This window comes from Verruconis gallopava (genome assembly GCF_000836295.1).
Source record: "Verruconis gallopava strain CBS 43764 unplaced genomic scaffold supercont1.12, whole genome shotgun sequence".
Classification (NCBI taxonomy): Eukaryota; Fungi; Ascomycota; class Dothideomycetes; order Venturiales; family Sympoventuriaceae; genus Verruconis; species Verruconis gallopava.
The window spans coordinates 78,048-94,224 of NW_015622148.1; the positions used below are offsets into that span (position 1 = coordinate 78,048).

The 16,177-nt window shown below is 48.6% G+C and overlaps 5 protein-coding genes across 6 annotated transcripts; 3 read left to right on the forward strand and 2 right to left on the reverse strand.

The window, feature by feature from the left end:
* Window positions 1-1,376: 1,376 nt before the first annotated feature.
* PV09_04254 (uncharacterized protein) lies at window positions 1,377-4,388 on the forward strand. Its single transcript, XM_016357574.1, has 2 exons — window positions 1,377-4,174; window positions 4,237-4,388. Exons 1-2 carry the CDS (start codon window positions 1,442-1,444, stop codon window positions 4,273-4,275), a joined length of 2,772 nt encoding a protein of 923 aa, XP_016214366.1. The 5' UTR covers window positions 1,377-1,441; the 3' UTR covers window positions 4,276-4,388.
* A 976-nt stretch (window positions 4,389-5,364) lies between these two features.
* Window positions 5,365-7,808, forward strand: PV09_04255 (uncharacterized protein; the record flags this gene model as incomplete). Its single annotated transcript, XM_016357575.1, has 5 exons — window positions 5,365-5,532; window positions 5,587-6,060; window positions 6,119-6,653; window positions 6,700-7,437; window positions 7,486-7,808. 5 exons carry the CDS (start codon window positions 5,365-5,367, stop codon window positions 7,650-7,652), a joined length of 2,082 nt encoding a protein of 693 aa, XP_016214367.1. The 3' UTR covers window positions 7,653-7,808.
* A 7-nt stretch (window positions 7,809-7,815) lies between these two features.
* PV09_04256 (uncharacterized protein) lies at window positions 7,816-9,125 on the reverse strand. The gene has a single exon (XM_016357576.1). The coding sequence runs from the start codon at window positions 8,961-8,963 to the stop codon at window positions 7,923-7,925; it is 1,041 nt and encodes a 346-aa protein (XP_016214368.1). The 5' UTR covers window positions 8,964-9,125; the 3' UTR covers window positions 7,816-7,922.
* A 3,658-nt stretch (window positions 9,126-12,783) lies between these two features.
* On the reverse strand, window positions 12,784-13,847 carry PV09_04257 (uncharacterized protein). Its single transcript, XM_016357577.1, has one exon. It carries the CDS (start codon window positions 13,762-13,764, stop codon window positions 12,847-12,849), a length of 918 nt encoding a protein of 305 aa, XP_016214369.1. The 5' UTR covers window positions 13,765-13,847; the 3' UTR covers window positions 12,784-12,846.
* A 111-nt stretch (window positions 13,848-13,958) lies between these two features.
* On the forward strand, window positions 13,959-16,177 carry PV09_04258 (the record flags this gene model as incomplete). 2 transcript variants are annotated; one of them, XM_016357579.1, is made up of 6 exons in its annotated part: window positions 13,959-14,236; window positions 14,285-14,417; window positions 14,486-14,683; window positions 14,776-14,988; window positions 15,042-15,194; window positions 15,244-16,177. In XM_016357579.1, the coding sequence occupies exons 3-6, from the start codon at window positions 14,662-14,664 to the stop codon at window positions 16,122-16,124; spliced, it is 1,269 nt and encodes a 422-aa protein (XP_016214371.1). In that variant the 5' UTR covers window positions 13,959-14,236; window positions 14,285-14,417; window positions 14,486-14,661. The 2 variants fall into 2 exon arrangements, with proteins under 2 accessions (XP_016214371.1, XP_016214370.1); XM_016357578.1 differs by having other exon boundaries at window positions 14,285-14,683; window positions 15,244-16,124.

Below are 16,177 nucleotides of genomic sequence, written 5' to 3' on the forward strand. Positions count from 1 at the left end.
GATCTTGTGCATGTGAAATGACCAGCTCGATCTGTTGCCTCAGGCTCGAGATGTTTCAGACGGTACGTGGTCCTGCTGTGCCCACGACCCACCCGTCAGTTGGGAATTTTGCACGGTTCAACCTGTGATTTCGACTGCGAAATGGACGTGGTCGAGCAGCTTTTACTGGCATCGTATGACTAAGTCAGAAGCATGATGATGGCTCAATGAACAGGCTAGCGTGAGGGATTTGCAACGTCAATATAGATGAGAACAGAAACTCTATGCTAAGCTCTGACCATTGCTTGTCTCCCTTAGTTCATTGGCCTTGTGTCGGCTCCTATTCCCACGAATTTCTTCTTCTCTCTTTACCGCTCACGATTGTCACCGCTCAGCCACGTCTGCCGCATCCTGAGCCTCCCATCTCACGCCCTTCCGACCCACTACCACAGGAGCAAAACATGAGACAGCCCATAAAGGAGAAACCTAGGACCTAGGCCCACCTCCTCCCCAACACGACTCTGCTTGTGGTCCGTGGTCATCCAGATCAAGTCAATGATGGCCTGCTCGGGTGTCTTCGCCTTCCCAAACTGCACTCGTCTTCATGATGAAGACCATGTGCTTACTCGTGTGAAGGGGCAAAGATGTGGCTGGATTCGTGGACGAGGCACTAGTACTACAAGTACTTGTAGAAGCTAAAAACGTAGAGTCTCTGACAACCGTTGGGTGCGGGAGGCTCTTGCTTGCACATGTTGCATAGCAGCTATTCGCTTTTTGGTTAAGAAGGGTTGTCTAGCCCTTTTATCTTCATTCCCTTTTTTTTTCCCTTTGCGAAAGTAGACGGGGGAGTCGGCTTCTCCATGCTGCACCAAATCGAGTTTGCAAAGATAGGAGTGCCATGTTCTAGCATAAGATGCATCACAGTGGTCTGCCAGCAATAGTTTTCTCATTGTGCAAAGTCGACAGGCCGTCATTCATGCATAGGAATCGACGTCTGTTGCGGATCTTCAAGCCTCCTTTGATGGTCGAAGTCATGGATGAGCCTTATGTTTTTTTTGCTGCTAGAGGGTGCTCTGTTCAGCCCTCCTTCGTAAGATAGTAGTTCTGGTAGTTGTTAATTTGTAACGAAGGGCAGGATATTGGCGTCGTATCAGTCCACGCTGGAATTTGAACTCTTCACAGTAGGTAGCTGTTCAATTGACGAGGAAGAAATTTTATCATAACATGGAAGGATCGCAGTCCAACGTGAAGGAAACGTTTACATAACGTGAGATCCTGAATCTCGCATCTTGTCAAATCTTTTGCTTGAGAGCAGCGCGCCTTGCACGTGACTTAGAGGACTGCAGGCGTGGGCTTGAACCACTAAACCAGGATACGTGCTCAATTGCTTAGAACGCCGAAGCTGACGACCAGCATAGATGAGCTTGCACAACTTGTCGCCAGCTCATTCATTAACTATATCATGCGCTTCTGGTCGGTCGTAACAGCACTGCTGCTTCCCCTAAGCACGCTTGCTGTTTTTGCCGACGAAGCATACCAGGTCGATTACCATCACGCCCTCCTTGGCATTCCTCGCGAAGATAATACCTTCGTCCACATTCCCATCGCGTCCACCAAAGCAGCACTTATATACACACTCAGTGAGAAGAACATAGTCGGAGCCGTCAACCCGAAAGACGGTAGCATAGTATGGAGACAGCAATTGCGGACTGGATCAACGGCCAAGGCGCTGCTGAGAGCGTCTGCAGACGGTGACAATATCGTTGTGACAGGAGTCGATGGGCAGGCAGCTGCTTGGCAGGCGAGCGATGGACGGCTCATATGGAGTCATGAATTCGAGGGTACCATCGGGGACGTGCAGTTTTTGGAGCTTGCGCAGGACGGCAGCACGACCGGAGCAAAGGATGTTCTTTTGCTCTACCAGGGAGCCAATACCGTGGTTGAAAGAAGAGATGCGGACACAGGGACGTTGAAATGGCAGCTCGTTGATGCGAGTGGAGACAAGCCGTACAAACTTGGTCTGACAGGTACCACTGTGCATCTTGTTGCTTTACATGGAGCTATGCTGGGCGGATATAAGGTCAAGGTCACCAACATCGACGCCGTGACCGGTCAGAAGACGGACCAACACATCGTCTCGGATAGCGATCTGCTGTCTTCAGACGACATTCTGTTCGTCGGTGCGGGCACAGCAGCTCCCATTGTGGCGTGGACAGAAAAGTCTTTCAAGACGGTCAAGGTCAATCTGTTAGGCTCAAAGACTGTGGTAAATCTGGCCGTGGACAAGAAGGGGGAAGAGATTCAGCGGATTCAGCTCCACGCCCCACGCACCATTAACGCACTGCCACACTTCCTGGTGCAGTACACCTCCACCGACAGCCACTGGGCAGACGTTTATCACATTGAAATCGCGAAAGGAACGATTGAAAAGGCATACAGCTTGCCAAAGCTGGCTGGACAAGGAGTTTTCGCGACGAGCACATCAGATGCTAACGTCTACTTTACACGCATTTCTCAAGGCGCCCTCACGGTGACTTCATCCACATCTCACGGTATTATCGAGCGTTACATGCTTCAGCAGATTGTTCCGACCGTCTTTGGCGAGACGAAACCCGTATTTTCTGTGGCAGAAGTTATGACCCGGCCAGATGGCCGAGTAGCTGTTAGGGCTGCCTTGCTTCTATCAACTGGTGACTGGGCACTCTTGCTGAACGGCGAACTGGCTTGGTCAAGGCCAGAGGTCCTGACATTAGCGGATTCTGCGGTTTTCACGATGCCAGCACAGGAGGAGCGACTGGCCAAAGAGCTGGCTATCGAGGAGCATGCTTCCATGCGTGCGGCCTACGTTCACAGGCTGAAACGCCATATTGCAGAGTTGAAGGGTTTCCCCTCATGGTTGAGTCAGCAACCCGCTAAGATTGTGGACTCGGTTATGGGCAGGAGCTTGTCGAAGAAAGCCGACAAGTTTGGCTTCAATAGGCGTGTCATCGTTTCTACCTACAACGGTCGCCTCGTGGCGCTTGACACTGGCAATGATGGCCAGATCGCTTGGAACAGACCTGTTCCTGAGTTTACATTAGGAGACAAACCGGCGAGATTAGAAGCACCCTCACCTGGATTGTTGCGTGTCAAGACAGCCAAAGGCAACTGGATCCTTGATTTGACCGGAAATGTCCTTAGAGCAGACGAAACCTCGAAAGAACAAGCTCAGAGTGGAACTCGCATCAGTTACGACATGGTAGACGGCCAACTCCAGGGGTTCCTCGGTGAAGACAAGAAGTCCTCGATTTGGACTTTCAGACCGGCCGCTGGTGAGCGGATCCTAAGCGTTACTCCGCGGCCCTCTGAAGATCCTGTAGCCCAGATTGGTATCGTTCTAGGCGACCGTCGTGTGCTGTATAAATACCTCAACCCCAACCTCGCCTTGATCATGAGCGCAAACGATGCGGCGAGCACTTTGACGGCTACGCTCATTGACTCTGTGTCGGGTAACGTCTTACATGAAGCTAAGCACACGAGCGTCGACATCAGCCACCCAGTGGCCGCGGTGTTGTCCGAGAACTGGCTCGCGTACACGTACACCTTGAGAGCTGGACCGCTCACGCCGTCCAGGGGCCACATACTCGTTTCGTCACATCTTTTTGAGTCTGCCTCGCCGAACGATCGCGGTGCTCTCGGTGCAAGCAAAAATTACTCGAGTCTCATGCCTCAGATTGCAGACCCAGGAACGCCATATATTTTATCCCAATCCTTCCATATCCCGGAGGAGGTCTCCTCACTGGCCGTCAGCCACACCCGCCAAGGCATAACTTCCCGCATGCTGATGGCCGTATTACCCGACAGCGACTCCATTGTGGGTATTCCGGTGCTTCTTCTTGACCCTCGACGACCTGTAGGTCGCGATCCGAATTCGCAAGAACAAATGGAAGGCTTATCACGGTACGCACCCTTTTTGGACTTCAATCCACACTGGTATCTCAACCACAAGCGTGAGGTTGTGGGTATTGAGAAAGTCCTTGCCAGTCCCGCTGTGCTGGAGAGCACTAGTTTAGTCTTCGCCTATGGAACGGATGTTTTTGGGACAAGAGTCACACCAAGTATGAGCTTTGATGTGCTGGGCAAGGACTTCAATAAACTGCAAATGCTCGCTACGGTGGCTGCTTTATTTGTGGCTGTGCTCTTCGTGGCACCTTTGGTACGTCAGAGTTGTTTCTCTCTCGGCAAGTCGAACGCGGAGAATGACTAATTTTTCTTTAGGTTAAGCGAAAACAGATCAACATGCGCTGGGCCTTATGAAGCGAATATATACCAATAGATAATGTAAAACTATGGTCTTTTTTTTTTACTGAATATCTGCCCTTCAAGTTCCTAGGGCGAGATTGCCAAACGAAGATGTACACGGTGTCGAGGGATCAACTCCAGTGACTTCGCATGCATTTGAGGACGTATTGACACGCAAGCTTCGCCGCAGACGTGGGACACATGCATAGCTCGCATTGGCTTGCTCATTTGCCGTACCTAGAAAGTCCTTCCGCATCCGTATTGGGATTTAATCTGATTTTATGGATTTTTGTCGTCGTTGAAGATCGATCGAGAGACCAATCTATTGTCATTGATGGAATAGTTACAACTACCGAAGGAGCCAACCGCGGTAAGAACGTTATTTCAAATATTCAGAAGAGCATAAAGGGTAGGCACCAAGTCCAGTCACGTCAGATGAAGGTGATACATAGTGATAAAATGGTTTGATTCATCAATAATCAACCACGGCGTGCTCCGCAAGCCATCTCTGGGATCTAAATACTGATTTCATCGCGGACCCGGATCGGTCACGTCGAGGACTAGCGCAACGATCCTTTAGAATCCTTTGCGCCCCTCACGATTCCAAAAAGGTGAAACTTCCCACTCTTCTTAGTCGTCCAATGCCCATCGCTCTGGCCGGACGCATACTCTGTACGACCCGACTGGCCCGCTGCTGAAGATCGTGTCGTGCGGCCGTCGGACAAACAGAGTCGATCGTACGTATGTGACAGAATATGCCGCTGCATCACATCTGCAAGATAGAACTGCTTCGGGAGCATCTTTGTGTCGCCAACAAGATCACAATGTCCTCGATTGACTGCGCCAAGTGCAGTTGCGGCACCGGGAAGAATAAGATGGCCTTGGTCTCGCATCTTGTTCTATATATGCTCGTTCATTCGTTCACTCGCTCGCTCGCACATCGGTGGGACCTTCCAATTATCCCCAAATCGTCCAGATTAGGCAGTTTCTCGTCCCAATCCGGCATCTGCATCGTACGTCCTTCCTCTGATAATTGGCACTTGACAACCTTGGGGTCAGGCCATTCGCACATCTCAAGCTGGTCGAGCATCTCCAGGACAGAAAATGCGCGTCGCAGTTATTGGAGGTGGTCCGTCAGGACTGACCACGCTGAAGCACCTGATCACGGCCCACGAATTTCTTCCCGACGTGGAGCCGATTGAAGCCACTCTCTTTGAAGCGTCCGCCAGCATTGGGGGAACGTTCAGGCATCGCACCTACCAGGATGCTGAGGTATGCCTCGCAGAGCTAATGATAGATTCGAGACGTTGAAGCTGATGGGAATAGATGGTGTCTTCACGCCAGCTGACCACGTTCTCCGATTTTCGCGTCCCAGAAGCTCCGGATTTTCTTTCCACGGACGAGTATTGTTCGTATCTTGAGTTATATTGCCATCGGTTCCAGCTGTGGCAGCACATCAAGCTCTGTACTCCGGTGATGAAGCTTGAAAGGGTCGGCGAAAGTGGCCATTTGGTCACTTATGAACAAGACAACCAGCGGAAAGGCTATCTCTGTGACGCCGTTGCCATCTGCACCGGATTGCATGACGTGCCAAATATTCCTGATATTCAAGGAATGGACGGTGTGCCCAACGTCATGCACTCATCTCAATTCAAAAGCCGAGAGCAGTTTGGAACTGGTAAAGATGTATTGATTCTTGGTACAGGCGAGACAGGGATGGATATTGCCCACATGGCGGTGACTTCAGACACCAAGTCCGTTACCTTGTGCCATCGAGATGGCTTTCATGTCACAATGAAGGTATGTTTCACAGTCCATCGTATGTTGAAAGAAATGGAAAAAGTAATTAGAGTCGTAGCGGGCGCCGCAGCCGATCTGGTTTAGCCTTGGTACTAAGCATTTCAGTGAAGACTCGTCTGTGGAACGTACCTTGCACGCTCCGCGATTCGAGCTTTCCCCTACACCTCATTGCCTTGAAGGGTTTGATCCTGCTTGTAACACAAAGGATCTCCATGCTCTCTCTCAGCTCGAATCAGATGGTTTTAATCGCCGGCTATCTATCAATGTTGGGAAGAGGCAGCACGAGAATGAAAACGTCCCTTACGATGTCGGATCTGCCAGTCTGTTTGAGACAGCATATGCTCATCCTTGGCTGTCTGGCAAATCGAAGAATTCGAAATCGAGGAAAACCTGTCTGGAAATGTCTGGGTTGACAGGCTTCCTTGATATTACGTGTGATCATCTATGGTTGCGGAAGCCAAAGTTAGCAGCCTTGCCTTGGACCTATTATGATCGCTTCACAAAATGGACAGTAGCTCTCATATCAGGAACGAAAGCTGGTCTCGATCAATGGTGCGGAGAGATATCTGCGGAGAGATATCACGCTTCAAAGAGTTTGTAACTTCTGCGCCACTGCAAACCATCGCTTACATGATACAGTTTTCTTCAACAAGTCAACCAAAGCCATGCCTTACATTAGCGCTCCATACCGAAAATTTTCCATCCTGAATGCTTTCAGATCGTTGATCGTGCAGATACCTATTTCTGATACTAAAGGGAGACACATCGATCTTGCGCCGTGGCCTACTCGCTTCGATGAGAAAGGCGTGGTTCACTTCCTGGATAATGGAAGACCTGAGTATGAAGTGATGAAAAATAAGGTCGTGAAACCAGACATCGTTATCCTCGCAACCGGCTATTCACAGAGTCTCAACTTCCTAAACGAAACATATCCTCGTCCGCATGACGCAGATATTCGCTTTATATGGAAGGGCGATGATGAGAGTGTCGGATATATTGGATTCGTGCGCCCTAGTTTTGGGGCTATTCCACCCCTTGCGGAGCTCCAAGCACAAGTCTGGGTCCTAGCTATCCTGAAGAGGCTCCCATCCAAATTGCAGCATGAGGATCATTACCGGCTACATCACAGTCCAACCTCACGAATCCAATATGGTGTCGACCACGAGTCCTACGTGTATCAATTGGCTTGCGACCTTGGTTCAGCACCCAGCGTCATTGACGTGCTCAGTCTCGGTTGGAAAACCATGTTGAGCTGGGCACTGAGCGCTAATGTCAATCCTAAATTCAGGCTGGTCGGTCCCTGGAGATGGAATGGTGCTCGAGCAGTCATGGAAGGTGAAATTTGGGAGACAGTCACGAGGCGTAAATTAATCTGGGGTATGGCTTTCATAAACCAATTGTATGACCAAGGCTAATCGAAACCAGGTCATCTCACTCTGGCAGTCATGCCAATGTTCGTCTTTGGCAGCATAAGCCTCTTGTTGTTAATCGTGGAGTGCGCGTTAATTGTATTTCTCGCATTCGCGTCCCTTTCAAAGTGTGCAGCTAACTGGGTGATTATGAGCTCAAGCTGTACTATCACAAAGCATTAAATCTCATAGTACCTTTTCCTCAAGTGGCTGCGGCGCTTTCGAGCACTCTCTTTCCGCTATGGCAATGATTAAATTGTGGCGACAGAGGCTATGTGAAAGTATGCTAACCTAAACACTCACTTGGACCATGCCAATAGGACTGAGAATAGATTTACAAGATTTTCCTACTCTATGTGTGATCTTCAGATTGTTACAAGAATCTTATTATAAGATGTTTTCCCAGTGTTTTTGTTTTTAGAATGCGTTACCAATGCTCGCATTGTCCCAAGCTTAGGTTGCAATCCCTTTAACAATGATTTTCCCCTTTGCTCTTCCAGTTTTTAACTTCTTGTACGCATTTATTGCATCCGTCCACTCAAAGGTGCTGTCAATTATTGCCTTGACTTTGCCCTCTTGCAGCCATTTGCCCACAAGCTCGAAATCCTCTTTCTCGTTTTGGCTTCTGAGAAATGCAAAATTTCGCTTTCCACCACCAAGACAGCTTGGCTGATATTGTGAAAACCACAAACGAGTCACCCCTGAAAATGACGGCGAGGCACCAATCTGGTTGAAATATCCCGTTGGTTTGAGAAAATGATGACATTCTTTGTACAGGTTTGTTGGTGTTCCGATGAAGTCTGCTACAACGTCAAAGACCTGTCCCTTCTTCTTCAAAACGTCCACGATATCGGTGCTTCGGTAGTCAATACATTCGGTGGCGCCTAACGTGGTGCAAAAGTCGACACTGGAAGCTGAGCATGTTGTAACAATATCCTTTGCACCAAGGGCTTTTGCGAATTGAATTCCCCATGTGCCCACACCGGAAGAACCTCCATTGATGAGCACAGTGCCTTCTTTCTCCGGTAAGAAAGGCCGAATGCTTTGCAATGCAGCCATTCCCGCTGTTCCTACCGCAGCGCCGGATTCATAGCTCACCCCATCAGGAAGTGCAACACAGGCGTCTACACCAACATTGACCAGTATGTACTGAGCTAGCGCTCCCAGACTGGGCTGTCCATGAAGGCGACCAAACACACGTTGTCCTTCTGAGAGTCCTGTGGAATTGCTCGCGCTCACATGTACCACATCACCAGAAAAGTCCTTTCCCGGTGTTGCTGGCATTTTAGCCATGTGAGATCCCACAACTGGAATCTCAACCATTTTGTAGTCTATTGGGTTGATCGATGCCGCGCGAACGCGAACAATTATCTGATTCGACCTAAGTTTGTCGTGCGATGGAATGGGAGCATCTGATACTGCGCGTAAGTTTTTTTCAAGACCACCATACGCAGTGGAGTAGCGCCATGCGCTCATCGTGTTAGGTCCAGACATATTGCTGTGTTGTCGACCCAACACATTTGTCTTGAGAGAAAAGAGGAGCAAAAGTCACTTATGACTTGTTAAAGAGCAAACGAAACTAATACCTATGGGCACATAAAAATGGGTTGTCACACCATATACTTGACTTCATCCTCATGGTGAGTAAGTATGACCTACCACGGTTTCATATTCTGGACTCGAGATGGATAGAATAATATTCGGCCGTTGACGGGCAAACTATCCACCCATCGCCGTCGGTGCGTCGGGTGTAGAACTAAGCATGTCCCGCTCCTGTGACCCGCACTTCACTAAACACACTAGTTACACTCTTAGTCATTCTCTGTTTCTTGACAGCCATCGCACATCTATAGTTCTTTATAATTTTTTGCGACCTTCGAACTTGGTCAGAACACGTGAGGGCTTTCCTGGCTTTCTGCCGGTTCGCAGAACTATCTCCCCGATGATCTGCCCTGGTCCGCGTATTCGGACGAACAACGGACACATTGACCACAGTTCAATACCTTGCGGCTATTCTATTGTCCTTAAGCAGCACATACCTCAGATTTGATCAACTCGGCTGACTAGAATAGTGGGGTAACCTAGGGATGATCTAGAAGCCCTCACGTACCTTTCATGGAGTAAATGTAGTCTTGCGGGGCGTAGCGATGGGGTACAACAAACACGCCACTTTATGTCCCAATGAGGTCTGTCTTGCGACTCTCACTGTGATTGAAAGCCGCGGCTACTACTTTGCTCCTCGCATTGCTCCTCGCCTCCACTTGCAAGGCTATCTTTTGAACAAATGTGCTTATAGGATATATAAACTTCATCATGGAAGTAGGTGATATAATTAATCAGGGTTTTATCGATGCGTTTTCTTTCCGACGTCAAGTTTACCATCTTGACGATATACTGTTACTTGCGTAACTCTTGCAATTCCGTCCTAAAAGTGGCTCGCCATAACTCGCTTAATCCTCGTTTTTTTGGTATCTGAAAAGTTATACAGCAATGACAAATACGAAATCAGCGTCTTCTATGCCACGTCCTCACGTTGGCGTCACCGAACCCCCCGGCTCTGTAGCAAGTCATGTCGCTAGCTCTCCCAGTGCGTCCAGAAGCGAACAGCGTGCTGATATCCCCACCTTGAGGAAGAAGTATCTAGAGGAGCGAGACAAGCGACTGAAAGCCAGGCCCGAAGGCAATGCTCAATACAGAGAATTCAAGGGAGTTTTCGAGAAGTACCTGAGAGATCCATATATGCCTCGTGTAGAGCGTGAGCCAATGCATCTTGAGCTGGACTTTCTCGTACTGGGTGGCGGTTACGGTGGACAGTGTATTGCGGCAGAACTGATCAGGTCTGGAATAAAGAATATTCGGCTTATCGAAAAGGCGGGCGACTTCGGTGGAACTTGGTATTGGAATCGGTAAGATCTAATTGAACCAAAAAATTGCCGAAAGAACTAACGTGTCTCCTACAGTTATCCAGGTGCTGCCTGCGACATAGGTAGGTAGCAGTATTTTGCCCGTGCCAAATATATACGCGATCTAATTGCTGGTGTTAGAATCATACATTTACATGCCCTTGCTGGAAGAGACTGGTTACATGCCAACAGAAAAGTATGCCAAAGCACCAGAGCTGCAAGAGCATTCGCGTCGAATCGGTCGGCATTTTGGGCTATATGACAAAGCAATTTTCCATACAGAGGCAAAAGATATCGAATGGGATGACAAAGAATGTCGTTGGATCATCAAAACTGATCGAGGGGATGTTTTTCGTGCTCGATTTTTCGCTACGGCGTCTGGTCCTCTGAATATGCCAAAGCTTCCTGGCGTCGAGGGAATCGAGTCGTATAAAGGCCACTACTTTCACACCAGTAGATGGGATTATGATTACACAGGTGGCACTATCATGGGGAACTTGGATAAGATTGGGGATAAAAAGATTGCCATAATTGGTACCGGTGCGACGGCGATCCAAGCTGTGCCTCATCTAGGTGCCGGCGCTGGACACCTTTACGTTTTCCAACGTACTCCATCTTCCGTCGCATGGAGAAATAATAAATCAACAGACCCAGAATGGGTCGCTAGTCTGCAACCAGGATGGCAGGCAGCCCGACAAGAAAATTTCTTGAGGATCATGGCAGGTGACCCCACAGCTGGTGAAGATCTTGTCAACGATGGCTGGACTGCTATCACCAAAGTTATGCGAGAAAAAGGGGTAAATGTAGAAGAGGGTCAAGACATCATGACTGCATTTGCGCAAGCGATGGAGCAGGCTGACTACGATACCATGGAAGCGATTCGACAACGCTGCGATGATGTTGTTAAAGATCCTAGCACAGCCAATGCGCTTAAGCCATGGTATCGACAGCTTTGTAAGCGGCCTTGCTTCCACGATGAATACCTCGAGACATTCAACAGACCTAATGTTACGCTGGTACACACTGATGGCAAAGGAATTGACAGGATCACAGAAGGTGGCATTATAGCCAATGGCCAGGAATATGAGGTAGATTGCATCATCTACTCAACGGGATTCGAGGTTGGCACTGGATACGAACGCCGAAGCAACTTCTCTGTCAAAGGACGCAATGGCATTACTCTCACCGAAGCTTGGATTGACGGGCCTCGTACGCTACATGGCCTCCATTGTCCACAGTTTCCCAACATGTTCCTCATTAGCACATTGCAGTCTGGATTTGCTGCAAACTTTACGCACATGCTCACGCGACAGGGTAAGTGGGTTGCTGACATTGTAAGAAAATGTCTCGATCGCAACATCAAAACAATAGAGGCAAGCAAACAAGCCGCCGAAGACTGGACCAATATCATTGTACAGGATCAATGGATGAGTGAAACATTCCAAAAGGAATGCACGCCGGGCTATTATAATTTAGAAGGGCAGATACAACAAAATTTGGTTACGAAACGAGGAGGTGAGTTGCTTCATCCGTACTCTTCCCGCTAGTTATAACTCAATTTGTTTAGGAATGTATGCGAAGGGTCCAATCCCTTTTTGCAATCTAATGAATGAGTGGATTGAAAAGGGCGATTTAGATGGTCTGGATTTGACATATTATGACGTTGATGAACGGACTATACAGGCTCATCTGTAAAGTCGTACTCAGTAATCATGATTCACATTCTTTGATGAGCTCCAGAAGTCCAGAGTTGTTTCTATCTAGCTATCAACTATTTTAAACTTTGTCACAAATCAATTCAGCGATTTACGGATGCAGGCCATTGGATTAACTTTGGCGTCACCGTAGTGGAATGGCCTGCGGAATTGGTGGCCACGAGAGTCGTGCCCCGAGCGGCACTTCTGCTTTCATTATATCAATTTTGTAGATGTAGACATCCTTCTTATCTGGAGGACCTCCACGCAAGAAAAGTGCCGGATTGGACTAAATTAAGCTTAAAAATTTTAGATCCGTGTGAAGAACAAGCAGTGAGAGTAAGGAGATTCAAGTGAACGTGCCCCTTAGTCCCCATGACTAATATCTAGTTACAATATGAGAGGTGATCTTAAATGCCCAAATCTCTCATTATTGCCTTAGTCGCCAATTATTAGATAGAGCGCAAGAAAAATATCCAGATGTTCATGAGGAGTCAGAAGAAAATTTTTCCACAGGGCAGCAGGAATACGTCCTGAGACCTATTACATATCTTAATCATCTCTGCCTTGACCGTGTATGGAACTCTGAGAATAGTTTTTTTCCTCCAGATAAACTTTCAGTTACGGATCCCACTCGGAATATTCCACGAAGAAACTTTGTAACGCTTACCGCCTTGAGACTTCACCACATTTACTGTAGACAAATTTGATACTTAGATCTGGGTTCGGAATCTCTACCACTCTATTTCTATTTGAAGGCTTACGAAGCTTCCAATCCTTTCAAAAGATAATTCGTTTTGCCAACACAGCAGCACGAATCCCACGACCGGAGTGCGCCTTGTCGACGGACTCAGTCATTTGTTTTCTTAGTGCAGCAATCTCGTCGTCACTCAGCCCACACACCTCTTTCACGTACCCCTCTGCACCTCCCCATCTCTCGTCTATCATCTCGAGCGTTTTCTGCATGCTGATAGCTTGAGCACCAGACATCCTCAAGGCAGCTTCCCTACCCTTTTCTCCTTCGAAGGCGCCTGACGCCATGAGCTTCTCCAGCAACTCCGGCCTTCTGTATGCCAGCCCAGTTTCTGTCAGCTGGTATTCCTGACAGATGTCTGCTCTGTCCACTCCGAGGAGGCTTAAGATGATTGCGACTATGACCCCGGTCCTGTCTTTCCCTGCCGTACAATGTAGCAAGACTGGGCCTCCACCCTCCCTTCCAAGCTGCCGAAGAATTTTTGAGTAGCTTGGCCCTCCGTGGAGTAATATTTCGGTGTAGGCTCGGACGAAACCCATGTCGTCCTCGGCACCATAGTCCTTGAAACGTAAAGCTACACTCTCAGGGCTATAGTCTTCCGTCTTGAAAACTGGAGTCCAGTATCGCTGGATCTTGGAGGAGCCCGTGTTTTCAGAGTTATATTTTTCTATGCGCTCAGCAAACCCTGCAACAACCTCCCGACCTTGTTTCTCGAATTCGGGTTCCGATCTAAGGTCGAAAATATGTTCGATGCCCAGCTCAACGTGCAAAAACCTGATCTCGTCTTCAGTGCACAGCGACGGATCTGCACTTCTGTACAGATGTCTCCTTTTGACAACGGCCTTTGTATCAGCAATGGCAAGCCCTCCAGCATCTCGAAGATTTGCCAAGTTGGGAACATAAATAAATGGAGGAGGCAATCGAGGCAGCTCAAGACCAGCCATCGTTGAAAAACTTGTATCTTGAGCAACGAGCTCTTTGTTGCTACAGCAGGAGGCTTTATCGTGCTGCAGTATCGCGACTCCTTTGCACAGTTCTATACCTTTGAAGACCTGCGAGACAAATGCCGAGGTTGGTTCGGTGCCACACTAAGTCCATTGTTCCACCGAATAGCTACCACTACACATGCCATTATCTTCTCTGATCTCGCAACATGTTGCTAAAGTTTTTGAATCTCTTTGATCCTCTTCCGGCCAAGTATTCCAGGCATGAAGACGTTTTCTTGAAGCAAAGGTGCCATCACGTGACAGATCCGAAATCTCAAACGCCATGACCTTAAGTTCAGCCGGGGATTCATCAAAAGATGATGTACACCTAGTCTAGGTAAAGCTGTTAAATGATCACAGCGTGCTGGCCTAGGTGGTGACTTCGGCATTTCCGAAGCACAATCAGAGCAGCGACGTCGTCCCTTTCCTTGTACGTCAAATTCACGCTTATGTTGTCATGTAAAGCTCAAACGCCAAGGAATGAGAAAGCCTTGTTTGACGAGTCATATTCTACGGATTTGCAAAGCCAAGAACGAGACGCGTTGCTTGATGCTTTCAAAGACACAATATTCAATCTCAACTTCGAACACCGGAGCATGCTAAGCCTTCAGGTACGCCTTTTAGGCACTTTGCACCTCGACAGACCCGGAACGTACATGGGTTAACCTGCGATTTGCAGTCCAAATGGAAGGGCAATCATGATTGACGCTCAATTACTCTACGCCGAGACTGCAACAGCTTACGCGGCTATGTGCCCCGAGAGTGGACTCCAAAGGTAGCTGGAACACTCGTAGAGATGAAGGTGATTGGCATAGGACACAAGCCTTCGCTATTCAATATAAATAATCGTACTTGATGCACCGTCAAATTTTCTACGGTCGGTTCAACAATCCATTCTCTTGTCTTTAGTCTCGCAACAATCATAATTTTCCATCTTCGAAATGATACTCAACACAGCCGCCGCTGCAGTTCTCGTTATTCTTGCTGGAATTTCCAATGCCCATCCTGGAGATGATCACCGCAGTGAGCTTATGAAGCGCGCCGAATGGCTCAACCAAGTCGAGCGCCGTGATCTTTCTCACTGCGCGGAAAAGCTGAAGGCTCGAGGCGTACATGCTAGAGCACTTCAACGTCGGAGTGCTCTTGCAGACAGCCGACGCACCATGCGCAGCCTGCCGTCATGTATGTGGTTATGGCTTGAAATGAGCAGGATATGATCGTAACAAGTCATCCAGTGCCATACCTTAAAGCTCGGGATCTTGATTCAGTTGTCAATATCTCTCATCACAGTTCTTTGACTGGTCTGACTGCCTCCTCGACCGACGAAACAATCTTCAGCGGAAATAGCTCTTGTATCCTGAATCCAGAGGTGACGGAAGGGCCATATTGTAAGCAATGTATTTAGACGCGTTCGTCTCGACGCTAATCTTGATATAGATGTTCTTGGAGAACTTGTCCGCAAAAATGTTACGGAAGGATTCGCAGGAGTACCTTTAACCCTCGACATCCAAATCATCGATGTGAACACATGCGAGCCAGTCCCCGACATAATGCTAGACTTTTGGCACTGCAATAGTACCGGCGTTTACTCTGGTGTGGTGGCCAACGGGAACGGCAACTCTGCTGACTTGACCAACCTCGACACAACTTTCAACCGGGGCATTCAGAAAGCTGACGACGATGGTGTGGTGACGTTCGATTCTACATTCCCTGGACACTACACGGGACGTGCGACTCATATACATATCATGGGTCACATCGGTGCAACGGTTGGTGCAAACAACACGCTCTCTAGTCAAGGCTCTATTGCGCACGTGGGCCAAATCTTCTTCGACCAAGATCTCATCAGCCAAGTCGAAGCCGTAGAACCTTATGCGAGCAACACACAAGAATTAACGCTGAACGCAGATGACATGATCGCTTCGCAAGCTGCCGAAGACGTCGATCCGTTCGCAGAGTATGTGCTTCTAGGCAGCGACATTAGCGATGGAATTCTTGCATGGACTACTATCGGAGTGAACGTGACAGCAAACTATTCCGTTAGTGCGGCTGCCACTATCTATGCTGATGGCGGTGTTGCAAATGAAAATGCGATGGGAGGCGGACCCGACGCTCCTGGGGCCTCCGGTGGACCACCAAATGGAACAGCGTCCGTTGCTGCTACAGGTGGCGTATCCAAAAGGACAACATCGAGTGTAAAAGCGTCGGGAACTACAGCAGCACCGGTGACCGTGTCTAGTTCAGATGCACAGCCCGCAGCAAATTGGTATAACAGGGTATTGATGGCTGCTGTCGGCGTTGGCGCCGCAATGGCCTAGACTGAAGGACCCCATCCGGTCTGTACTTTGAGATCGAATATTGATGTATTTGC

What these genes read in the sequence shown, in the direction of transcription:
- PV09_04256 (XM_016357576.1), bottom strand. Translation starts at nt 8,963, where the DNA reads ATGTCTGGACCTAACACGATGAGCGCATGGCGCTACTCCACTGCGTAT.
- PV09_04254 (XM_016357574.1), top strand. Translation starts at nt 1,442, where the DNA reads ATGCGCTTCTGGTCGGTCGTAACAGCACTGCTGCTTCCCCTAAGCACG. An exon ending in TGCTCTTCGTGGCACCTTTG is followed by an intron (nt 4,175 to 4,236) that starts GTACGTCAGAGT and finishes ATTTTTCTTTAG; the next exon opens with GTTAAGCGAAAACAGATCAA.
- PV09_04257 (XM_016357577.1), bottom strand. Translation starts at nt 13,764, where the DNA reads ATGGCTGGTCTTGAGCTGCCTCGATTGCCTCCTCCATTTATTTATGTT.